At 46.8% G+C, this 24,079-nt stretch overlaps 3 protein-coding genes across 5 annotated transcripts; 2 read left to right on the top strand and 1 right to left on the bottom strand.

Annotated features, from left to right (window-relative positions):
- The first annotated feature begins 13,209 nt into the window (after positions 1-13,209).
- On the top strand, positions 13,210-15,300 carry SERF2 (small EDRK-rich factor 2). Of its 2 annotated transcripts, none has more exons than XM_047766499.1 (3): positions 13,210-13,614; positions 14,233-14,341; positions 14,964-15,300. In XM_047766499.1, the coding sequence occupies exons 1-3, from the start codon at positions 13,608-13,610 to the stop codon at positions 15,025-15,027; spliced, it is 180 nt and encodes a 59-aa protein (XP_047622455.1). In that variant the 5' UTR covers positions 13,210-13,607; the 3' UTR covers positions 15,028-15,300. The 2 variants fall into 2 exon arrangements, with proteins under 2 accessions (XP_047622455.1, XP_047622457.1); XM_047766501.1 differs by having other exon boundaries at positions 13,498-13,614; positions 14,941-15,300.
- A 115-nt stretch (positions 15,301-15,415) lies between these two features.
- On the bottom strand, positions 15,416-20,708 carry SERINC4 (serine incorporator 4). Its single transcript, XM_047766502.1, has 12 exons — positions 20,607-20,708; positions 19,929-20,105; positions 19,618-19,796; positions 19,094-19,173; positions 18,863-18,956; positions 18,398-18,609; positions 18,118-18,213; positions 17,893-18,019; positions 17,438-17,510; positions 16,962-17,010; positions 16,662-16,815; positions 15,416-16,491 (listed from the first exon to the last, which is right to left on the bottom strand). The coding sequence occupies exons 1-12, from the start codon at positions 20,706-20,708 to the stop codon at positions 16,278-16,280; spliced, it is 1,557 nt and encodes a 518-aa protein (XP_047622458.1). The 3' UTR covers positions 15,416-16,277.
- Positions 20,709-21,282: 574 nt separating this feature from the next.
- HYPK (huntingtin interacting protein K) lies at positions 21,283-22,541 on the top strand. Of its 2 annotated transcripts, XM_047766497.1 has the most exons (4): positions 21,295-21,456; positions 21,763-21,818; positions 22,193-22,244; positions 22,379-22,541. In XM_047766497.1, the coding sequence occupies exons 1-4, from the start codon at positions 21,295-21,297 to the stop codon at positions 22,472-22,474; spliced, it is 366 nt and encodes a 121-aa protein (XP_047622453.1). In that variant the 3' UTR covers positions 22,475-22,541. The 2 variants fall into 2 exon arrangements, with proteins under 2 accessions (XP_047622454.1, XP_047622453.1); XM_047766498.1 differs by lacking the exons at positions 21,763-21,818; positions 22,379-22,541 and having other exon boundaries at positions 21,283-21,456; positions 22,193-22,252.
- Positions 22,542-24,079: the final 1,538 nt, after the last annotated feature.

Raw genomic sequence — 24,079 nt, 5'->3', positions numbered from 1 at the left:
TCTAAGTGAAGCTAAACCTGCAACTCTTAGAGGGTTTTAGATGCAAAGGGGCGGAAGAAAGCGCCCGGTTGCTGGGCTGGCTCAGCCGATCGCGCCAAGAGCCCCCGAGGACGAGAGGATGGCTGAACCGAAGGGGGATTCCCGAAGCCAAAATCGGGCGCAGCCCTTTTGCTTTTCTCCCCCGCCGCTGCACTGCTGCGGACCCGAAGCCGGTTTCTAACTAAGATGGAGAGGAAATCTGGCCCTGTGGGTGTTGTGGCAGCGGAGAAGCTTGGCTGCCGCAAGCTGGAGTGCACCCCCTCCCCCAGTCTGTGGGCAGAGATGGGGGCCGTGATTGAGGGCAGGAGAATTCCGGGGCAAAGGAGAGGGTTTACTCAGCCCTAGGTATCCCCTCCTGGCCTATACACGTGAGATTGGTGGAGACTGGTGTGAAAGGGAGCTGGCTCACTCCCTCAGGAGGACCAAGAGGGGCCACGAAGTTGCCAGACGTTGAGGAGGTCCAGATCCTGGTGCACTGAGACCCCAGGAAAAATCTCGTGTTGTCCCTTGTTGCCTCCACTTGTCCCTGTTTAGATATATATCCCAAGAGCCTTGGTGTTGTTTTCTTTCCTAGCCAGGAAACCTCTGCTAAATCCCTGAACTGGCATAATCCCAGATGACCTTAATGCCCTTCACCCCAAGTTATTTATATATTTGTCAAAACTCATCCAATTGTACACTAAAATATATATATATTTTCATGTGTGTAAATTATCCCTCAATAAAGTTGACTTTTAAGTCCAGCTCTAACAAGAAAAACATTTACCTACCCATCTCTTCAGGCTATCTGCTTCTCTGGGTGACAATTTTCCAATATGGGAAACACTTGTGGCAATGGGTAAAGCTGGTCTCCCAGGTCTCAGATGAATCTGTGCATCTATGGCCTTTTGGTGGATTTTCCTGGATTAAGCTCAAAGAAGAGACTAGAATGGTGAAAATTTCTGGAGAGGAGGGAAGGAGCAGGACTGTAAGAGGCAACTAGGGAAGATATTTGGGGAAGAGAGAAGGAAGGTAGGGATCTAACATTTGTTGGGATCCACCCACTGTGTTGTCAAGATCTCTGTATGTTATTTAATCCCTACAATAAATTTTTATTTTTCTTTTTTCTTTTTGGCCACACCCACCGCATGTGGAACTTCCCAGGCCAGTGATCAAACCTGAGCCACAGCAGTGACCCAAGCTGCAGCAATAACACCAGATCCTTAACCTACTGAGCCACAAGGGAACTCCTCAATAACTTTTCAGAGTAGGTATTATTATCCATATTTTTTATTCATTTGTTCAGCAAATATTTATTGTACCTAACACTATGAGATCCTTGGGATACATCAGTGAACAGATTCTTGTTTTGAGAGAGCTTATATACTAGAGGGGAAGGAGGCACCAGAAACGCAATGAAGAAATAAACATAAGAAATATAGTGCATGGAGTTCCTGTTGTGGCTCAGCACATTAAGAAGCAATCATAGTGTCCCTGAGGATGTGGGTTCGATCCCTGGCCTCACTCAGTGGGTTAAGCATCTGGCATTGCTGCAAGCTGCTGTGTAGGTTGCAGATGCAGCTCAGATCTGGTGTTGCTGTGGCTATGGTGTAGGCCTCAGCTGCAGCTCCCATTCAACCCCTAGCCCAGGAACTTACATATGCTGCAGGTGTGGCCTTAAAAAAAATTTAAAAAGGAAAAATATAGATAGATAGATAGATAGAATGTTAAAAGGTGATACGAGGGAGTTCCCATCGTGGCTCAGTGGAAACAAATCTGACCAGCATCCATGAACATGCAGGTGCAATACCTAACCTTACTTGGTGGATTAAGGATCCAGCGTTGCCATGAGCTGTGGTGTAGGCTGCAGATGTGACTTGGATCTGACTTGGCTGTGGTTGTGGCACAGGCCGGCAGCTGAAGCTCCAATTTGATCCCTAGCCTGGGAACCTCCATATGCCACAGGTGCTGCCCTAAAAAGACCAAAAAAAAAAAAAAAAGGTGATAAGAGGAGTTCCCTGATGGCCTAGTGATTAAAAACCTGGCATTGTCACTGCTGTGGTATGGGTTTGATCCCTAGCCTGAGAATGTGTGCTGTGGGCATGACCAAAAAAAAAAAAAAAGTGATAAGAGCTATATAAAAAAAATAAATAAGTAGAGAAAGTTAGAGGGTTTGGAAGAGGAGGAGGAAGGAGAGGAGGGTGGAAAGGATTGACTGTGTATTAAGCAATGTGGTCAGGGAAGACCTGGAGAAGACGAAATCTGAGCCATGTCCTAAAGGAAGTGAGGGCATTAGCCAAGCAATACAGTTGAAGGAAATGTTTTCCAGGCAGAGGGACTAACTAGCCAGTGCAAACTATGTAAGTCAAAAGTGTGCCTGGAATGGATGAGGCAAAGTTGAGGCTGGTTTAACAGTAGGAAAGTAAAGTGAGGGGGGAGAATAGCAAGAGATGAAGTTAAGAAGGTAAGAAGCAGGGGTGAATTGGGTTGTGAAGGCCCTTATGGGCCATTGTAAGGACTTTCGCTTTTACTTGGAGTGAAATGGGGAGTCTTTGCAGGGTTTTGAGCAGAGGAGTAACATGAAGTCACTTCTATTTTTAAAGAATCACTCTGGTTTCTGTTAAGAATAGACTGTAGGGGACAAGGATAAAAGCAGTGTGACCTGTTTGGAGATCACTGCAGCAATCCAAGCTAGAGATGGTGGCAGCTTGCACCGGGGTCAGAGGTGGGAGAAGGGATAAGTTTTTGGACATATTTACAGTAGTTCTGACAGGATTCCCTGATATATTGAATATAGTATATGAGAGAGAAATGGCATCAAGCATGACTCTAAGGCAGTTCCTGTTGTGGCGCAGCAGAAATGAATCCGACTAGTATCCATAAGGATTCAGGTTCAATCCCTGGCCTCTCTTAGTATGTTAGGGATCCGGGGGTGCCATGAGCTGTGGTGTAGGCCACAGACAAGGCTCAGATCCCAAGCTGCTGTTGTGTAGGCCAGCAGCTGTAGCTCAGATTCGACCCCTAGCCTGTGACCTCCATATGCTGTGGGTGCAGCCCTAAAAAGCAAAAAAAGACTGACTCTAGGATTTTTGCTCAGAACAACTAGAAGGACGAAATTGTGATCAACTGAAGTAGGGAACACTGCCAGTAGAACAGGGTTAGTTCTGACCATGTAGAGTTGGCTATTAGAATCCACATGGGAATATGGAGCACACTGTTGTATATACAAGTCTACAGATGGTGAAGGATGTCTGGACTAGAGATGTAAACTTGGCAGTATTAAACATATAGATGGTATTTAAAGCCATGAAACTGGATGAGCTCACCCAGGAAGAAAGAGAAGAGCCTAAAGGATTATACCCTGGGGCACTCCAATCTCTAAAAATAAGTCAGGGGAAGAAAAGCAAAGGCTATTGAAGGGCCATGGCCAGTGAGGAAGGAAGAATAGGAGAGTGTCCTGAAAGCCAGGTGAAAAAATTGTTTCAAGAAGAGATTGATTGAGACTTCCCATTGTGACTAAGCAGGTTAAGAACCTGATTATTATCCATGAGGATGCAATCTCAATTCCTGGCCTTGCTCAGTGGGTTAAGGATACAGCATTGTTGCAAGCTGTGGTGTAGGTCGTAAATGTAGCTCAGATCTGGCATTGCTGTGGCTGTGGTGTAAACTGCAGCTGCATCTCCGATTCGACCCCTAGCCTAGGAACTTCCATATGCCACAGTAAGGCCCTAAAAAGAAAGAAAAAAAAAACAAAACAAAAACCAAATATGGTGGTTGTCATAGCAGGAAGTTCAGAGAGAGAACAAATGTTACAGTTGATGTATCAGTGGCCCCCAAAACACCGAGTTTCCTTCTGCCACTAACTTTGCTTCAACTTCAGGCTTGTCCTTCAAGTTACAGAAACCAAAAGCAGTAGGAGCTATGTGCATCCTTATTCAAGTCAGTGGGATGAAGCACTATCCCTCTCCTCACAATGGAACAAAATTCCTTCCCTTTGGTCTGATCAGGCCAATTTAGGTCACATGCTAACTCCTGAACCAATAATTGTCACCAGGTGAATATCATGCAATAATTGATTTAGTCAGCAGTTCCTGAGCCAATAAATAGGAAGAGAGATGAATTTGGAGTTCCTGTCATAGCTCAGCAGTTAACGAACCTGACTAGCATCTATGAGGACTTGGGTTCGATCCCTGGCCTCCCTCAGTGGGTTAAGGATCCGGGTGTGGCTGTGACCTGTGATGTAAGTTGCAGATGTGGCTCACATCCCATGTTGCTATGGTTGTGGTGTAAGCCGGCGGCTACAGTTCCAATTGGATCCCTAGCCTGGGAGACTCCATATGCCACGGATACGGCCCTAGAAATACTAAAAAAAAAAGAAAAACTGATGAATTTACTTTTATTAACTTAGCCATTTAGGGCCACACTTGGAATATAGGGAAGAGGGAAAGAATTTCCTAAAACTATGTTGTTCTTCCTTGATAAAGGAGGGATGTGGGAGTTCCTGTCGTGGCCCAGTGGAAGCAAATTTGATTAGGAACCATGAGATTGCAGGTTTGATCCCTGGCCTTGCTCAGTGGGTTAAGGATCTGGCATTGCAGTGAGCTGTGGTATAGGTTGCATATGCAGTTCAGATCTGGGATTGCTGTGGCTGTGGTTTAGGCTGGTAAACGTAGCTCTGATTAGATTCCTAGCCTGGGAACCTCCATATGCTGAAAGTGCAGCCCTAAAAAGCCAAAAAAAAAAAAAGGAGGTATGTTATAAATGTTTGGAATTCAACTGTACTTCTGGAAACTCTGTTCTACTTTTCCTACAACTGGCTCCAGGTCTCAGTTTATTTTTATTTTTTTGGCCACAGCATGCAGCAGCTTGATGTGGGATCTCAGTTCCCAGAACTGGGATTGAACCTGGGCCACAGCAGTGAAAGCACCGTGTCCTAATCACTAGACCACCAGGAAACTCCCCAGGCCTCAGCTTAAATGTCATCACAGCAGTAAATCTCTCCCACTATTCATCATCCTTGAATTTTTGTTTCTCGTTTACCACTTAACATAAGTTGTAATTTTATGTTATTTGGTTTGGCTTACTTGTGAATCATAAGTTCTCTTCCAGTAAATTGTTAACTTCATAAAGTCAGGGACCATGCCACTGTATACCCAGTGCCTGGAGGTGTCTGGCCCTTAATAGGTATACAATTTCACATTTGATGAAGAATATGAATGAACCCAGGAATCAATAATATCTCCCTCTCTAACTGAATCTTCAAAGTAGATTTTGTTCTTTTCTTTTTTTTTTTTTTTTTTCTTCTGGCCATGTCCATGGCATGCAAAAGTTTCTGGGCCAGGGTTGCTGTGGCTGTTAGGGTTAGAATCTTTGCCACAGCAGTGATACCTCCAGATCCTTAACCCACTGAGCCACGAAGGAACTCCAAAATAGATTTTGAACCTGCATATTTTTGTCATTTCTGCTGCCACCATCTCAGTCCAAGTGGCTATCTTCTATTTCGTGATGTAATGGACATCTTTTATCTGTCTAGCATCCTCCTTTTTCTAGGGAACAAACTCCCTTTTTAAAATAAACCCATTCCCTTCCCCATCAGAGCCCTGTCCTGGGATTTTAAAACTGAAGGTAAAGGAACAGGCTCATACCCTCTTTTTGGACATGCTTTGAGATTCCAGGGCAGGGACCTTGGTGACCATTTCCTATCATGCCAAGGGATCTGGATCTTAGAAAATAGGAGTTCCCATCGTGGCGCAGTGGTTAACGAATCCGACTAGGAACCATGACGTTGCGGGTTCGGTCCCTGCCCTTGCTCAGTGGGTTAACGATCCGACGTTGCCGTGAGCTGTGGTGTAGGTTGCAGACGCGGCTCGGATCCCGCGTTGCTGTGGCTCTGGCGTAGGCCGGTGGCTACAGCTCCGATTTGACCCCTAGCCTGGGAACCTCCATATGCCGAGGGAGCGGCCCAAGAAATAGCAAAAAGACAAAAAAAAAAAAAAAATAAAGCAGAGTATCACCCTGTCACTGGTTTTAGTTTCCCCCACAGTCAGTCATACCCCAGCCCATCCCCTAGTTTGCTTATGTAAGTCAACAAATTCCCTTTTTTTGCCCAAACTGGCCTAAACTTCATTTTGATTATCTGTTACCCAATTAGGCCTGGGATCCTGCATTTCTGTGATCGCCTCCTGACTGCTCTCTCCATTTCCATTTACCTGCTCTGATTCACTTTCCTCCTATGGAGTGATCTCTTCAAAATCTACAACTTGCTGATGAAGAGCACTTGTTGGGTTAGACTCTCAGCCCCACCTTTATTATCTGGACTTCCTTGAGAAAGTTATTTAACCTGCCTGTACCAAAGTTTCTAAATCTTGGTAGAAAGGGGATCATGACACCTCAGAAGGTCAGTGTAAGGTTCAAATAACAAAAGTACACTTGCTATACTTAATAAGCACTCAGTGTTAGCTAGTAGTGGATTTGCAGTAGTGACTCAGATCAAATCAGTACCCTACTTATTTCCTGACCTAGTTTCATACCATGAGCACTTTGTTAGTGACTTGCCTCTTACCTATCCACTAACTTTGTGGCTTGATGGGATGGCCTAGGGAGCAGGGACTTAGGGACATCACACATGCTGTTTCCTCTTCTGAAATGTTCTCCCTGCCTATCTACCCCTCCTTGGCCTGGCTGACTCCTCTTTTTGCCTCAGCTCAACTGTCACTCGCTCATTTACCTAATCAAATTTAGGGTCTCCAAGTATACTCCCTTCATAGAACCAGCAGTGCTACAATTTCTTACCAGGACAGGTAGAAGAATTGTTCACAGATGGTCTTCATTCAGATTATACTGACATCTGTTTTGATGCTGTGTGTCCTGTTAAATATTTTGAATATCATCCTTGTGTAAAACCTGTTCATTTTTTATAGCAATTATCACAGTCAATTTGCTTATATATATATATAGCTATATCCAGATATAGACATATACACACAGAAATACATATACATATGTATTATATATAGAAAGAGATAGGTTTCTTCTCTACACTATACTTTCCATGTGTAGGGCAATATGCATGTTTTATTCATCACTATTTACCTGATGACTAATACAATAGTTAGCACATGGTGCATAACACAATGAATATTTGTTGAAAGAATGAATGAATGATTTGGCAACTCCTGAAAAAATTAGACTAGAGGTGTGGCAACCAGTCTAGGTTCTGTTAGGATCAGAATCAGATTCTTGAGCATAGGGACAGAGTGGGGTGAGCTAACAAGAGGAGACTGGTTACAGGATTATTCCATTCTCTCACTCACCTGAGCTGCTGGAGTTGACAGAGGTAGCAGAACTTCCAAAGAGAACTTGCTGCTTCATCCTGCACTATTTCACTATCTCTGACTAGCTCCACAGGACTGGTTCTCTGGTCTCTACACACAAGGGGACCTATGGGAACCTGGGGCTGGGAAGCCAGATAGTCCATATTCTTTTATAAACGGTGGTCATTTTGTTGTAGGTCTTCAGATGATGTCCTCACCCTTTAAGTCCAGTTTCCTGGAGTTCCCGGCGTGGCACAATGGAGACGAATCTGACTAGGCCCATGAGGTGGCAGGTTCGATCCCTGGCCTCACTCAGTGGGTTGAGGATCCGGCATTGCCATGAGCTCTGGTGTGGGTCGCAGACATGGCTCAGATCTGGTGTTGCTGTGGCTGTGGTGTAGGCCGGCGGCTGTAGCTCTGATTAGACTCCTAGCCTGGGAACCTCCATATGCCGCAGATGCAGCCCTAAAAAGACAAAAAAAAAGAAAAAAAAAAGTCCATTTTCCTCATCTTCTCATTTTTTTTTTTTAATTTTACTTTATTTTTGCTTTTTAGGGCTGTACCCTCGGCATTTGGAGATTCCCAGGCTAGAGGTCTAATTGTAGCTGTAGCTGCTGGCCTACCTACGCCAGAGCCACAGCAACATCAGATCTGAGCCATGTCTGCGAACTACACCACAGCTCACAGCAATGCTGGATCCTCAACCCACTGAGCGAGGCCAGGGATGGAACCCAAAACCTCATGGTACCTAGGTGGATTTGTTTCTGCTGCTCCACAAAGGAACATTTTATATGTGGGGTCCTTAAATCCTGCCTCACTTCCTTCTCTGCTTCAAAGCCTTGGGTCCCCATTTTCTCTAATTTATTTGCTCTTTTTTTTTTCTTAGATAGATTCTTTTTTTTTAAATTATTTTTAATAGTTATTTCCCCAATACATTTTTTTCCTTACTGTACAGCATGGTAACCCAGTTACACATACATATATACATTCTATTTTCTCACATTATCATGCTCCATCATAAGTGACTAGACATAGTTCCCAGTGCTACACAGCAGGATCTCATTGATAATCCATTCCAAAGGCAATATTTTGCATCTATTAACCCTAAGTTCCCCATCTACCCCACTCCCTCCCCCTCTCCCTTGGCAACCACAAGTCTGTTTTCCAAGTCCATAGTTTCTTTTCTGTGGAAAGGTTCATTTGTGCCTTATATCAGATTCCAGATCTAAGTGATATCATACGGCATTTGCCTTTCTCTTTCTGACTTACTTCACTCAGTATGAGAGTCCTAGTTCTATCCATGTTGCTGCAAATGGCATTGTTTTGTTCTTTTTTATGGCTGAGTAGTATTCCATTGTGTATATACACCACATCTTCCTAATCCAATCATCTGTTGATGGACATTTGGGTTGTTGCCATGTCTTGCCTATTGTGAATAGTGCTGCAATGAACATGCATGTGCATGTGTCTTTTTAAAGGAAAGTTTTGTCCAGATATATGCCCAAGAGTGGGGTTGCTGGGTCATGTGGTAGTTCTATGTATAGCTTTCTAAGGCATCTCCATACTATTTTCCATAGTGGTTGTACCAGCTTACATTCCCACCAACAGTGCAGGAGGGTTTCCTTTTCTCCACACCCCCTCCAGCACTTGTTATTTGTGGATTGTTAATGATGGCCATTCTGACTGGTGTGAGGTGGTATCTCATGGTAGTTTTGATTTGCATTTCTCTAATAATCAGGGATGTGGAGCATTTTTTCATGTGCTTGTTGGCCGTCTGTACCTCTTCCTTGGAAAAAGTGTCTGTTCAGGTCTTTTGTCCATCTTTTCATTGGGTTGTTGGCTTTTTTGCTGTTGCTTGTATATTCTAGAGATTAAGCGCTTGTCAGTTGCATCATTTGAAACTATTTTCTCTCATTCTGTAAATTGTCTTTTTGTTTTCCTATTTGCTAACTCTTAACTCTGTGCTAAATTTGTTTATTAATTTATTTCATATTGAGCCACCTTGTGGCATATGGAACTCCCAGGCCGGGGATCAGATCTGAGCTGCAGTCTCCACCCAATCTGCAACTGTGGCAATGCTGGATCCTTAACCCACTGTGCCAGCTGGGGATAAAACCCACGTTCCAGTGCTCCCAAGATGCTGCTGATCCCCTTGTGCCACAGCAGGATCCTGTCTAGTTTATTTGTTTTATTTGTTTATGTATTTGTTGTCTTTTTAGGGCTGCACCTATGGCATATGGAAGTTCCCAAGCTAGGGGTCGAATCAGAGCTGCAGCTGCTGGCCTATGCCATAGCCACAGAAACGCGGGATCCGAGCCACGTCTGTGACCCACACCACAGCGTGTGGCAATGCCGGATCCTTATTTTGACCGAGGCTAGGGACTGAACCTGCATCCTCTTGGATACTAGTCAGATTTGTTTCTGTGGAGCCACTATGGGAACTCCCTGTGCTAGTTTAAGTGAAGGTATTTTCTCTGCCCCTAGGCTGTTGGCCAGCCGTCATAGTTCTTTACCATATGGGCCTCTCATAACATGGCAGCTGGGTCTCCCTGAGCCAGTGATCCAAGAGAGAAAGGAAAGCAGATGCTACATTGTCTTTTTTTTTTTTTTTGTCTTTTTGCTATTTCTTGGGCCGCTCCCGCGGCATATGGAGGTTCCCAGGCTAGGGGTCGAATCGGAGCCATAGCCACCAGCCTACGCCAGAGCCACAGCAACGCAGGATCCAAGCCACGTCTGTGACCTACACCTCAGCTCACGGCAATGCCAGATCGTTAACCCACTGAGCAAGGCCAGGGATCGAACCCGCAACGTCATGGTTCCTAGTCGGATTTGTTAACCACTGCGCCATGACGGGAACTCCTACATTGTCTTTTAGCATCAGAAGTGATAAACCATCATCTCTACCATATTCTAGTGGTCACAAAGACCACTAGATATAGGGTGGGAGAGGACTACACAAGGATGTGAATACCAGGAGGGAGGGATCATTAGGGGCCATTTCTGAGACTGGCTACTATATTAAGGCTAAGAGGAATTTGGAGAAGGAAGAGGAAGTTTTAAAACTGAAGAAAGGAGATGGAGGAGACATTAACTAAATGCCTATTGTGGGCCAAATACTTTATACCAAGTTATCTATATTAATCTTTTCCACAGCATTAAGGGGTAGGTATTATTAGCACTTTTCATATAAAGGAATTGAAGCATGGAGAAAATGAGTGTCCAAAATGAAAATCAAATCCAGTAAGTAGCAGAGTCAGAATTTGTACATTGTTATGTGTGTCAGCAATGTAATTAATCTATTATATTTAGTATGTACCAAATGTGGGACATATGCTACTAGTGGTATGAGAAGTAATTTTATTTTATTTTTTTCTTTTATGGCCCACACCTGTGGCATATGGAAGTTTCTGGGCCAGGGATTGGATCTGAGCCAGAGCGTCCATCTACACCCCAACTGCAGCAACACTGGATCCTTAACTCACTGCACCACATTGGGAACTCCTAAGAGAAAAAATTTTAATTAGTATAGAGACATAGCATTAAGCAACATTGAAAGTATGAAAATTAAATGCTTTTCTTTTTTTTTTTGTCTTCTTGTTGTTGTTGTTGCTATTTCTTGGGCCGCTCCCTCGGCTAAATGCTTTTCAATCTTCTGATTATGTCAATAGAAAGCTTCAGTTTGGAAGACTTATGCCTTATTACCCCTCCAACACTTGTTAATTTCTCTAAGAAAGAGAGAGCAGAAGTTCCAATGTGGCACAATGAGTTAAGGATACAGCATTGTCACTGCAGCGGCTTTTAAGATTTATTTATTAAAAAAATTTTTTTTTTCGCTGTGGCACAAGTTCCGTCCTGGCCTGGGAATTTCCATATGCCATGGGATCAGCCAAAAAAAAAAAAAAAAAGCGAGATCGAGGACAGGCCCCAGGCTCAGTAATTTTGATAGTGACACTCTTCTGGTAGAAATTTAATAATATATTTCATTTTCATTGTATTTATTCATTTACTCATTTTTTTTTTTTTTGGTCTTTTCTAGAGTCTCACTCGTGGCATATGGACGTTCCCAGGCTAGGGGTCTAATTGGAGCTGTAGCTGCCGGCCTACACCACAGCTCACAGCAATGCCGGATCTTTAACCCACTGAGCGAGGCCAGGGGTCAAACCCGCAACCTCATGGTTCCTAGTCGGATTCGTTAATGACTGAGCCATGACAGGAACTCCTATTCAGTTTGGTTTTTTTTTAATGTCATTTTCTGTTTCTTTTCTTTTTGTCTGCACCTGCAGCATTGAGAAGTTCCTGGGCCGGGGTGGAACTAGCACCACAGCAGTGACCTGAGCCACAGCAATAAAAACTCTGGATCCTTAGCTCCCTTCATCACCAGGGAAAACTTCATTGTATTTATCTATTTATTTTTTCATTTATTTAATGCTTTTATAGAGCCACACCCACGGCATTTGGAAGTTCCCAGGTTAGGGGTCATATTGGAGCTACAGCTGCCAGCCTACACCACAGCCACAGCAACAAAGGATCCTAGCTGGGAGCTGCGTCTGTGACCTACACCACAGCTCACAGCAAAGCTGGATCCTTAATCCACTGAGCGAGGCCAGGAAGTGAACCTGCATCCTCATGGATAGTAGTTGGATTGTTTCTGTTGCCACAGTGGGAACTCCACATTGCATGTATGTATTTATTTTAGTGATTTTTATTTTTTCCATTATAGCTGGTTTACAGTGTTCTGTCAATTTTGTACTGCACAGCAAGGTGACCCAGTCACACATACACATACACATTTCTTTTTCTCACATTACCATGCTCCATCATAAGTGATCTGATATAGTTCCCAGTGCTATACAGCAGGATCCCATTGCCTATCCATTTCAAAGGCAATAGTTTGCATTGTATTTATTTTTATAGTTACTTCATGTTTGCGGGCAAGCAGTAACTGATTTTAAATTTACTAAAGGAATATTAAGTTTGGGCTGTATTCTTCACTTAAGACTGATATAATTTTTTTTTTTTTTGGCCACGCCCCAGGCATGTGGAAGTTTCTTAGCCAGGGATCTAACCTGCCTGTGCCACCAGCAGCCCCAAGGCAGATCCTTGAACTACTGTGCCACTAGGGGGCTTCCGAAAATTTTTAACGAGTAGTAGTAGTTCAAGTGATTACTTGGGTATGGCAAAAATCATGAGAATTTCCTGAATGTGGTTTATTGCATGCCCATTAGCGCTACGTTGAGACAGAAGCAAGTTTGAAGTTCTAGCCTCAAGTCGGTTCTGCTATGGGCATTAGCTAGAGAAAATCACAACCAATCCCTTCCTGTGAGATTTCCTAAGCATTTCTCCTTTATCCAGTGAATTCCCCAGGATAGGTAGGGAGTCGTAGACAGATTAGCAGTGCTGGGAATGAGAATTCAGTGGGAAGTCTAAGCTTCCCGCCCTATTCAACTACCAATTACAAGCCAGGTATGGCTGGTGGAGATAGTGGTAGAGAAACGCTAGAGGGAGAAATGGACATAGCATGTGCACGTCCCAATCTCTCAGTCTGTGACTTTGGAGTCCTTCAATACTTGCAAGCAACATATTTAAAGCTTCCGTGGCGATAAGAGCAGGATCAAATTTTAGGACCTACAGGATGTGGTTGCTTATTTCCATATTGGAGGAGTTTGGATGGGGGAACAATGGGGTTGGAAGGGAGTTTCTGAAGTTGCGTCTGTATGTGATTTTACAGCGTACGTGAATTCAGGTGTCCATATGAGTGGCTCGGTAGCGGTGGGGAATCCTAACCACAGAGTTTAGCCCCAGAGTCTTGCGAAAAGAACCTGGGGGACCATTTCCGCAGCGGAGATGCCCCGCCCTCCGTCCCTCCAAGATTTCCTATGGGCGAGTTTGTCTCCCAAACCTTCCCTGCATGAGGTCACTCTGCCAGGTCACGTGCTCAAGCCCGCGGGAGCGCCACATCGCCAGCCGCACCCCTCCACCCCCACCCTGCCCACGTGACCCGGCCTACTTTCTCCCCACCCGACCCAACGACTTGGTCGGGAAGCCCCGCCCCACGCCGTGCGCTCTGCCTGCGAACCTCCGCCTCTCAGCGGTCCAGGCTCAAGCGTGGCCCGTGGCCCCACGTGTTTACTCCTGTCCAATGGGAGTCGGAGTCCGGGAGCGAAGGGGCGGGGAGGAAAAGACGACTTCTTTACGCTGCGAGAAAGGGGCGGGGCCTCTAACGTCGTTCTGAGCGAGGGGACGCAACGGAGGCAGGCCGGAGCCGCTGCCGTCGCCATGACCCGTGAGCACCGAATCCCCCTTCTCTTGCCCCTTTCTCCTCTTCACCCTGCACAAGACTGCCAAATCTCGGCACTGACCTCCTTTTGGCTTCGCCAGCGAGACCCTGCTCTGGGAGAGGTCTATAGCGACCCTCACCCTAGCAGCCCGGAAATCGACCCTTCGCCCACCGCCACTTTTTGAGAACCTTATCCCCACCGCCCCTTCAGGCAAAACCCTTCCCAGACCTCCTGTGGTGTGGGGAGAAGCCCTGTGACCCTGTGGTGGACCCCGAGCTCCTCTACTCCAGATCTCTGCCCATCCCCCACAGAGATCCATACCACGTACACCCACCACCACCACCACCTGTCTGGGCCCCCATGCTGCCACGAAATTCGAAACTTGCCTCTAGCAGGCTTCTCGGGACTGTCGTCCCTCGATTTCCCAGTTTGACCTGCCCCGTGGCAGCTTCTGCACCCCCCCCTCCCCGCCCAATCTGCAGTCTAGGCCCTGAAAAACGGTCCCGTGTCGACGCCTGGGGAATGAAGTATTGGACCCTACTGGTGTCCCGGGTCAGGGAACAGGGTTGTCGGTGTGTGGCCAGAAAGGCTCTCGCGTCTCACCTTTTACCTTTTTTCTTTAGGCGGTAACCAGCGCGAGCTCGCCCGCCAGAAGAATATGAAAAAGCAGAGCGACTCGGTTAAGGGAAAGCGCCGAGATGACGGGCTTTCTGCTGCCGCCCGCAAGCAGAGGTAGCCCCAGGGAGGGGAGGGGAGGATGGGGTGAGACCTGGGTTAGACCAAGGGTTGTACCAGGAAAGAGAGCTACCTCAGGGCTTACCATCTGGACTAGTCGTAAGGGGCAGAGTGCATTGTTTGCTCTAGGGTTTTATTCCTCTCACCTTCTAAATTGTTAGCTCACAGCCATATAGGAACGGACTGGGGCTGGTGCTTACTCTCGGTCTGATTTGTGAGTGCCCCCCGGGTCTGACCTTAAGGGCAAGGGCAGGGAACTTCACATTTCAAATGCAGTAGTGGTTATGACAGCCCAGTCCTTTTGGCCCTCCTTGCAGTTCATTTGTCCTCCCTTCTCCCAACCTTTCTCACTGGTGTTGCTGGGTGTGGTACTTGGCACAGAATAGCCTTGGGCCTGTGTGGCCAGACTTCTGACCCCTTGGGCAAAAGCCAGATAGAGACTGATTGCCTTTTGAGCCTCAGCTCTCTTCCTCTTGTTCTCCTAGGGTGGGAATATAGCAGCCACACGCTGAATTTTGTCCCATCCACTTCCATCTTATCCTTTGTGCCCTTCATCCCCCTGCATCTTGTCCTTTTTGCCCTCTGGTACCTCCCAGTGCCCCATCATCTCTACCCCCAGGGACTCGGAGATCATGCAGCAGAAGCAGAAAAAGGCAAACGAGAAGAAGGAGGAACCCAAGTAGCTTTGTGGCTTCGTGTCCAACCCTCTTGCCCTTCGCCTGTGTGCCTGGAGCCAGTCCCACCACGCTCGCGTTTTCTCCTGTAGTGCTCACAGGTCCCAGCACCGATGGCATTCCCTTTGCCCTGAGTCTGCAGCGGGTCCCTTTTGTGCTTCCTTCCCCTCAGGTAGCCTCTCTCCCCCTGGGCCACTCCTGGGGGTGAGGAGGTTACCTCTTCCCAGTGTTTTTTATTCCTGTGGGGCTCACCCCAAAGTATTAAAAGTAGCTTTGTAATTCCTTGAGCGCCTGGTTTGACTGGGGATTTGGGGGGTTGGGGATGGAGGAATGGCTGCCTGCCCTTTCCCACCAAAAGGGGAGACCTTTAGACTCCAAAAGGTTGTGGATATGTAGATTAAGTGAAACGTCAAAGCAAAAATCCTTTATTGTGCTACAACAAACAGACAAATATGTTGGGTACGTGGTAGAGAAATCCTCTCAGAACCGTAGGGACTTCTTTTCTGTGATATCAGTCCCACACTCGGACCTTAAACACCGTCTTAAGGATGGGGTTGAGGTCCTAAGAAGGAAGGCTCCAAGACCTAAATGTATGCCCCTCTTCCTTATTCTTCCTCAGTTTGCTCACCTTCTTGAAAGTTGGCCCAGATTCTGCTGCTCATTAACTTCCCATGGCTAGCTGCTCTCAAGTGTTCACATTCTCTTCTGTTCTGTCATTCCTCATGGAATGAGGGTGGTTTTTGTCTTTCCATTTCCTTTGACCTCAGCATCAGGATTAAAACCCAGGGTAGTCTCTGCTCCTTTCTTCCTGTGTCCTGGTTTGTTCTGGGCTTCTTACATCCCTGTACCCAGGGCTGAACTACTTATTTTCCTTTTTATCTTCAAGGGCAGAGCCAACTAAGTCTTCAGTCCCCGTTGGTCTTTCCCTGCCCCCATCTCTACCATGAGAGCCAGGAAAGAGCTGGTGCCACACTGTCTGCTGGGATCAGCAGTGGTTCCTGAGCTGCTGACTTAGTTAGGCTCTTGCTGCCGAGTTAGGCTCTTGAGCTGGGGTGAAGATGTAATGCTAGCGCCGGTGAGTCAGATGCTCAGGGTCAGGGTGTGTATAGCCACTTTTTTCAAGTCGGATGTACTACTGACTTCAGCCTAAAGGGAGGTAACTACACATTGTGTCCTTGAGGTATTTGTTGGGCTGGCCAGCTCCTGTGACCCAAGACCAGGGTTACAACTTCAAGGGAACATCAGTCTGTTAAAAGTACTTAGATTGGATGTTTGTTATCTGGTGATACTGATGCATGACAATGTTGCCTGACAATAGGAAGGGGCTGGGGTTCCTGGGTTGGGGACCAACAAAGTGGTGCCAGTAGCAGCCCCAAGTAGAGGAGTACACAGGCCCAGCATGAAGCAACCTTGACCCAGAAAGTAGCCCAGCTACCCATGGTGAACGTCTTTTCCAGTTCTGCTCCCTCATAGCTGTGGAACCAAAGCTCTGGTTAAGGCCATGACTTTTAAATCTGTCCTACCTCCCCACTGAAGAGTATGGTAGACCCATGTGTTTCTCATAAGAACTCTTAGGACTAGCCTTGAATTGTTCTTAAAATAGCAAGGTTTTCAAAAGTATCACAGGCCCGTCTCCATCCTACCTGGACCAGTTGGTGAGGGTAACCATGACATAGAGTGATGCTAGGAAGAAGACAAAGTGGAAGGCAGAATAGCTGTAGGAAAGCTGCTGGGCTTGCGCTGGAAGAGCTGGAGAGGTATCTTGGTCAGCTGGCCTGGCAGTCCCACCTCTTTGCCCTGGAGATAGGAAAGGACTGCTGGCAGCAGAGCTGCTGAAACACCTCCCACCACCCCCCCCCCGCCCCTTTTGTGAAGGCACTTGAGAGCTTTTTGGCACTCTGCAGAAATCTACACTTTGTTATGGATCTTCATTTGACACTCACCTTTCTCTGGCTCCACTGATTCCAGGCAGCAGAAACAGAGTGAGGGTGTCTGTAAAACAAAAGGGAGCATGTTTTGGAATGACTTTAAAATAATGTCTCGGTAATAGTATAGGAAACTGAAAAGATTGGTCTGGTATTAAAAAGTGGAGGCACACCTGGGTTCAAATTCTAGCTCCAGCATTTAACTGGCTATGGAAACTTTGGTAAGATGTTTAACCTTCTGTGCCTCGATTTCTCCATTTGTAAAATGGAGCAAATAACCTACCTCACAGGGTTGTTGTGAGGACTAAATTAAATGAGATTGTGTATGTGTATGTAAAGTATCTAGCACAGTGCCTAGCACATTGTGGGTACTCAATAAAAGGTAATAGCAGCTAGAATCTGAGCATTCTGGGTAGAGGTTGATAGGATGTGTGTGTGTCTGGCTATGTGTGATGGGGGAGGGATATTGGGGATAATGAGCTCTCCATCCTCACCTGGAACTCATAGCTGTAAACCTTGACCATCCACAAGGGCCCAAATACCTCAGCCAGATAGGATGCCTCATTGCTGAGAAAGAAGAGAAGGTTCTCAAGCTGGTCTAGTTATGCAGCAGGAGGGGTTGCCTGAGGGCATTTACTGCCAGCTGGTACATATTTGCAACTCTCAGGGAGGGTATTGTGCTCCCAGAGTCCCTTTTCCTCCAGATTTAGAGGGCCTTAAAATGTTGGTACATTTTAAAATTCTCAAGTCACTTCTGCTGCCCATTAACCTCATACAGATCATCTGACAAGTGCTATTCTTAGAAATTGTTTTTATTCATGGGGAACTTTCCTCACTCTTAACATTGCTCTGAAGTTTAAATAAACCATGATCCCAGGCAACCTCCTGACTCTCCCTGTCCTGACCATCCTCCCTTCTCTCACACCTCTCCCTTGACACCTTTACGCACCAAGCAAAAAGCACACAGGCATACATGATGCCAGCACTCAGCACTGCCAGAGAAGCGTTGGGTATTTCAGGTTCCATTTTACTCAGGCCAGGCAGGCACAGAGTGTGATTCTGTCCTTGAAGGATTACTGAGAAGGGGCAACAGAAGAGAAACATGGTAACAAAAAGCTAGGTTATTTGGTAGGAGCAAAAGTTTTAGCATGGGGAATCCAGGTCCTTTTCTTACCACTCTCTGGAGGACGGCTGGACAGTGCAGAGAATGTCAGGTACATGATATAGCAGCTGATGATAGAGGCTTGTAGAAGGCCAGAGCGTGGCTGCTCTGGGGAGAATGGGAATCATTGCTTTAGCTTAAAGGGTAGTAATTTCCTTCACTCCTACCCCCACCTGCACTCTGTCTCCCACCCTTTGGGGGAAGCAGAGAATTGACTGAGATTAGGGAGGCTAATGAAATTTGCTATACTAAAGGCCCTTCAAATCTGGAATGTTGTAAGGCATGTACCCACTGAGGCGGATGCAGGGAGCGATGGAGAGGAAGGAGAGGAGCCCACAGAAACAAAGGTGCAGACTAAGCAGCATCTTGTTCAGCAGGCAGGCAGCTGGGTGCGTGTAGTGGCGGAACAGGAGCACAGCTGCTACACCTGCCATACTGTAGAATCCTAGGGTGGTCAGCAGCACAGCTAGGAACCAGCGGCAGTCTTGGGCTGCACCTGTTTGCCTAAGGGTGGTAGGTGGGCAGTGGCTTGGGGCTCCAACTCTTCTTTTTACCCATTACCAACTATCCCCCCTCTCCCAGAAGAGTAGTGTGACTTACCATTGCACTTGGCCCACAGTCATCACATTCCTGAGCTTTTCGATACTGCTTAGTGGGAAACTTAGTCATCGGTCATGTCCTTTGCCCAACCCTACTGGGTCTAGTAGAAATGTCAGACAGCCTTCCCAAGAAATCTTGAGGGTTATGTGCTCCTTACCAGTTCTTGTTCCAAGAATGGGCAAAGGCTGTAATAAGCACCAACTGCAGCAGGATGAATGTAAAGCCTCCACAGATGCCAATGTAATGCCAGACTGCAAGTGAAGCATCAGTGGAAAACTAGCTGATCATATTGTTAACTCCTGGTCCTCTTGCTATCCTCTTTTTTTCCTTAGAAAAACGAGAAAAACTTTTAGCTCACTCTTGCCGATCAGGATGAGATGGAAGGTACCTGGGAAGAGATGCTCATCAGGGATGCAGAAAGCAACAGCACAGAGACCTAACAGGAACAGCAGCTTGAGGACCCAGAAGCTGGTTAGGAGGGAAAGAGAAAACCAGACTCAGAAGAAAAGCAAAGGAGGAATGCAAAGGGAAAAGGAAAACTATAGAAAAGGGGAGAAAAGAGACAACTAAGTATAGGAGGGGAAGAATCAGTCCCATGTAAGGGACTGGAGACAGGTCCCTCACAGCCTGTGTAAAGTTCTGACTCTCAAATATCTAAATAACATCTGGACAATGTTTAGCATTGACAGAGGTTTGTATATAGTAACCCCACTGTTATCTCCATTTTAGAAACTAGAAGCTCTAAGAGGATAAGTATGTGGCTTGTGGTCATATGGCAGGTATAGTAGAAGCAGGGACTTAACTTATTTTCTGTCTTTTTACAGTGCTATTACTCCGTCTTGGAATTTCCTTTGCTCAGCTTATGTGTACTTACCTCCCCATCCTCTCCCCACCTAAAGAGTACACACAAACCTATTATGCAGCTGTGCTCGCAGGCTGGTGGGGGAGTGGAGGTGGACCAGCAGCACAGCCTGTAGCAGGTGGAAGGTGGCAGTTCCTGCACATACTCGGTACACAGCCCCAGAGCCACTGAGAACTGGGCAGTGAGAATGGCCAAACAGATGGGCACACAGCCCTGAGGGCATCTGGATCTGGAGGGAAGATACATGTGAGAAATGGCTGGGTGAATCGTTACACCTATTTCTCATGAGTATGTCCAGTCATTTCCCTCCATCCACATCTTTTGTCTATCTTAGGGTTTCTCCTTTTATTCTCCCACTCACCCCACGTGCCTTGCCCCAGACTCTTTCCACTACTGTCCTTGACAATAGGAGGCAGCAGACTGCTGAGGCCCCCACATGGAGGAGAATGTAGAACAGGCGGCTACAAGGAGACTCTGTGAGAGGAGGCCACCTAGAATGCCGGCAGCAGGTACAGGAAACAGGCCCACAGCAGGACACCTGAGGGTAGAGCACATGCAGGGCAGCAAAGCAGAGATGATTTACTGAGGAAGGGCTTACATTAATGTATGTGTGAGGTTAACCCATGAGGCTGAATTCCAAAATTTCCCCCTCCCTTCTCTTCTCTCCTTTTACTCAGGAATTCTCAGACTCTGGTTCCAGGCTATTTAGGATTGCCTTCCACTGACATCAAGTAGCGCTTTCATCATAAGAGTTTACCTGCTGGCTTGAGCAGAATTTCCCAAAAGCCTAAGTCACACCTGGCTTCAAACCCTTCCCTGGACCTAAACATCTGGTACCAGGAACATGGGAGGAGAGGTTTAATGATGAATGTTCTTAGAGGCAAAGAAGCATAAGGGCCCCAGAGGAAAGGAAGGCCTATCTTTATTTAAACAGCTCCCGTGGGTTTTTCTCCCCAGCTTTTTAGATTCCCCACCATTTCCTTCCAGTTTTTCAGATAGCACATACTCTAGGGAGCTCTCTGGCCAAATATCCTCTCACCTGATAGAAGGGAGGACTCAGTATGACGCTGCTCACTCCACTGCGTTGCTGTGCCAGGCGGGGGGAGGTGCTCGAGCTCGTGACCGCCTTTGCACCCACCATCCTTATCCCAGGGATTAGGCCCAGGTCCACCAGGTGGACAGTAGATGAGAAAGGCGCTTTCCTTTGTCTCAGCCCACTGGACTGTGCTGAGGCTGGTCACCCAGTTTAAGGAAGAATGGAGGGGAGGGACATCAGGAAAAGAACACCAACCTCCAGGATGTGGTAAATGCAAATGTCCCTGTGAAACTACTTTCTCCCCGGGGGCCTGTTCTTCCCAGATTAGGGAGTGGTTTGCGTATCTGGCCTGTAGATTAGCATTCTTAATTGGTTTAGGATTAGACTTTATCCATCTGGAAGAGAATTCCTTGAGGTGTGTGGGCGGGATCTAGATGAAGAGGAGGAGGATAGTCTGGAGTGATGACAGGTTAGGCTGGGACACGGCCTGTCAGAAAACAACTCTGTACAAGCCGGAAAGGAAGTCAAAGAGACCAACCGGTTTCCTCGTTGAAGCTTCTAGAACCAGACCACTAAAGAAGGTGTGGTCCAGGGGCAGCCCCGCCTCCTCTCCGGGCGGAAGTTGCGGGGCAGTTACCGGAAGTCCTCATGAGGCGGGGCCGGGCCTGAGGGGCGGCGCGGTGGGATCGAAATGGCGACCGAGGGGGATGTGGAGCTAGAATTGGAGACTGAGACCAGTGGCCCGGAGCGACCTCCCGAGAAGCCACGGAAGCACGACAGCGGTGCGGCGGACTTGGAGCGAGTCACCGATTATGCGGAGGAGAAGGAGATCCAGAGTTCCAATCTGGAGACGGTGAGGTTGGCCGGGAGTTTGTCTGGGCGGGATGAGAGGAGAAAAGGCTTTGAGGCTGTAAGTGGAAGCCCCGCTTCAGGACGTGGCCTGACCCGTGAGGTGGGAGGAAGCGAGAGGGAAGCTGAACCGTCACTGGGGCGCGCCGCTCGCAAAAAGGAGCTTTGGAGATTGGGTTGAAAGTGGATCTCAGGTGTACGGAATTGAATTAAACATAGGCCCTGGTTCCTCGGACACTCGTCGTCGTGAATATACACCTCACCTGCTTGGCACTGGTATTTGCAGTAACTACATCTGCCTTTTCTATAGGCCATGTCCGTAATCGGAGATAGGCGGTCCCGGGAGCAGAAAGCAAAGCAGGAGCGGTAAGTATTACGCACGCAATCACCCTGCCACCCCCTGCTTTTTCCCCCAGACGAAGGGTATAAAAAAGCCATCGTTAGGCTTTTTATACTTGGTACTGTTCTTCAACTCTAACAGCAATTCCTGCAGATCTAAGATTTAGGATTTTACTCTTTTGTTAGTGGAAGGAAAAGCCTCCTAACAACGCCTGCTGCCTGCTGGACATACTCTATGGGATAGGGTGGGATGGGACGTTAAGTGAGGGGGCGGGAGTCTTTTTGTATTTTCAGTCAGCAGTATTTACCAAGTCATTTGTAAGGCACAGTCGGGAATGATCCTTTCTGGGAGTTTAAGGTGGAGGTAGGGATTGAGGACTAAAGTACATGAATATTTGCAGGGAGAAGGAACTGGCAAAAGTCACCATCAAGAAGGAGGATCTGGAGCTGATAGTGAGTAATAATGTCTAACTAGTGTGTGAACCGGGAATGTTAGTTTGATTTGGGTTGTTTCCTGAAACAGCATGATTTGCTGCCACATTAATGCACTGGAGGAGACTTAGCTAATATTGATCCTTTTCTTGCAGATGACAGAGATGGAGATCTCTCGAGCAGCAGCAGAACGGAGTTTGAGAGAACACATGGGCAACGTGGTAGAGGCTCTTATTGCCCTGACCAACTGATTTGTGCTTTCTCAGACATACCCACTGGATTAACTTATTTCAATAAAGATGCCTTCTTTTTCTTGCAGTTTTATCATTTTGGATGAAGTGCAATGTATGTTTATATTGTATGTTATTGTGGAAAACTTACATGTTGGAGTAATGAGCGTATGTGAAGGATCAATGTAGAAGAAAGAGTACTCATGTTCAGATGCTGAATGAGGCCAGGCTCATTCATTTATCTAGTTCTCAGCAGTGTTCAAAGTACACTTAAGAGTCTCAGCAAAGTTTACTGTACCCCGTGGTGTGTGTAGCTCATGAAAAGCTGAAAGGTCAGTACCTCCTTAGGAGCCATGTGTATAGATGTCACCAATCCAGTTCATAAGCCATTTTTTTTTTTTTGTCTTTTTGCTATTTCTTTGGGCCGCTCCCACGGCACATGGAGGTTCCCAGGCTAGGGGGTCTAATCAGAGCTTCAGCCACCTGCCTACGCCAGAGCCACAGCAACTCGGGATCCGAGCCGTGTCTGCAACCTACACCACAGCTCACGGCAACGCCGGACCCTTAACCCACTGAGCAAGGGCAGGGACCGAACCCGCAACCTCATGGTTCCTAGTTAGATTCGTTAACCACTGCGCCACCACGGGAACTCCTCATAAGCCATTTTTGAGTTAGAATTTAGTACTGAGGTGGGAACATGGTAAGTACAATAGAAATTCAAAGGCTGTCAGATCTCATAGAATTTGTGAAATACTTTATTTAATATTTAAACTCTGAACCATAGCATTTGTACTTTGCATTTCTTATCCTCGATTTACTTTATTTTTTAATTTTTGTCTTTTTGCCTTTTTTTTTTGTTGTTGTTGTTGTTGTTGCTATTTCTTGGGCCGCTCCCGCGGCATATGGAGCTTCCCAGGCTAGGGGTTGAATCGGAGCTGTAGCCACCGGCCTACGCCAGAGCCACAGCAACGTGGGATCCGAGCAGCGTCTGCAACCTACACCACAGCTCATGGCAACGCTGGATTGTTAACCCACTGAGCGAGGGCAGGGACCGAACCCGCAACCTCATGGTTCCTAGTCGGATTCGTTAACCACTGCGCCACGACGGGAACTCCTCTTTTTACCTTTTCTAGGGCTGCACCCGTGGCATATGGAGTTTCCCAGGCTAGGGGTCTCATCAGGGTTGTAGCTGCCGGCCTACGCCAGAGCCACAGCAACGCAGGATCTGAGCCGCGTCTGCAACCTACACCACAGCTCGTGGCAACACCGGATCCTTAACCCACTGGGCAAGGCCAGGGATTGAACCTGCAACCTCATGGTTCCTAGTTGGATTTGTTAACCACTGAGCCATGACTGGAACTCCCTGGATTTACTTTAAAAGTTAATCTTCTTTGGCCAAGTCAACCTTGTTTCCTTGGCTGTAAGATGAGACGTATTTGATAGGCTGTTTTAAGAACTGATGCACAGGGAATTCTCGTCGTGGCACAGTGGAAGTTTCCGATTAGGAACCAAGAGGTTGCTGGTTCCATCCCTGGCCTTGCTCAGTGGGTTAAAGATCCGGTGTTGCTGTGAGCTGTGGTGTAGGTCGAAGGATGAGGCTTGGATCCTGAATGGCTGTGGCTGTGA

Source organism: Phacochoerus africanus, chromosome 2 (genome assembly GCF_016906955.1).
Source record: "Phacochoerus africanus isolate WHEZ1 chromosome 2, ROS_Pafr_v1, whole genome shotgun sequence".
Lineage (NCBI taxonomy): Eukaryota > Metazoa > Chordata > Mammalia > Artiodactyla > Suidae > Phacochoerus > Phacochoerus africanus.
The sequence above is the reverse complement of the archived record's forward strand: the minus strand, read 5'-3'. Positions and strand labels throughout refer to the sequence as shown.

Bases quoted from the DNA above. Each gene is read 5' to 3' on its own strand.
- SERF2 (XM_047766501.1), top strand. The intron at 14,342-14,940 runs GTAGCCCCAGGG...GGTACCTCCCAG, and splicing joins GCTGCCGCCCGCAAGCAGAG to TGCCCCATCATCTCTACCCC.
- SERINC4 (XM_047766502.1), bottom strand. From the start codon at position 20,708: ATGGTGGGTGCAAAGGCGGTCACGAGCTCGAGCACCTCCCCCCGCCTG. The intron at 18,610-18,862 runs GTAAGGAGCACA...TACCACCCTTAG, and splicing joins CATTCTTGGAACAAGAACTG to GCAAACAGGTGCAGCCCAAG. The intron at 18,214-18,397 runs GTGGGTACATGC...CATTCTCCCCAG, and splicing joins CGCTCCCTGCATCCGCCTCA to AGCAGCCACGCTCTGGCCTT.
- HYPK (XM_047766497.1), top strand. From the start codon at position 21,295: ATGGCGACCGAGGGGGATGTGGAGCTAGAATTGGAGACTGAGACCAGT. The intron at 21,819-22,192 runs GTAAGTATTACG...GAATATTTGCAG, and splicing joins CAGAAAGCAAAGCAGGAGCG to GGAGAAGGAACTGGCAAAAG. The intron at 22,245-22,378 runs GTGAGTAATAAT...CTTTTCTTGCAG, and splicing joins AGGAGGATCTGGAGCTGATA to ATGACAGAGATGGAGATCTC.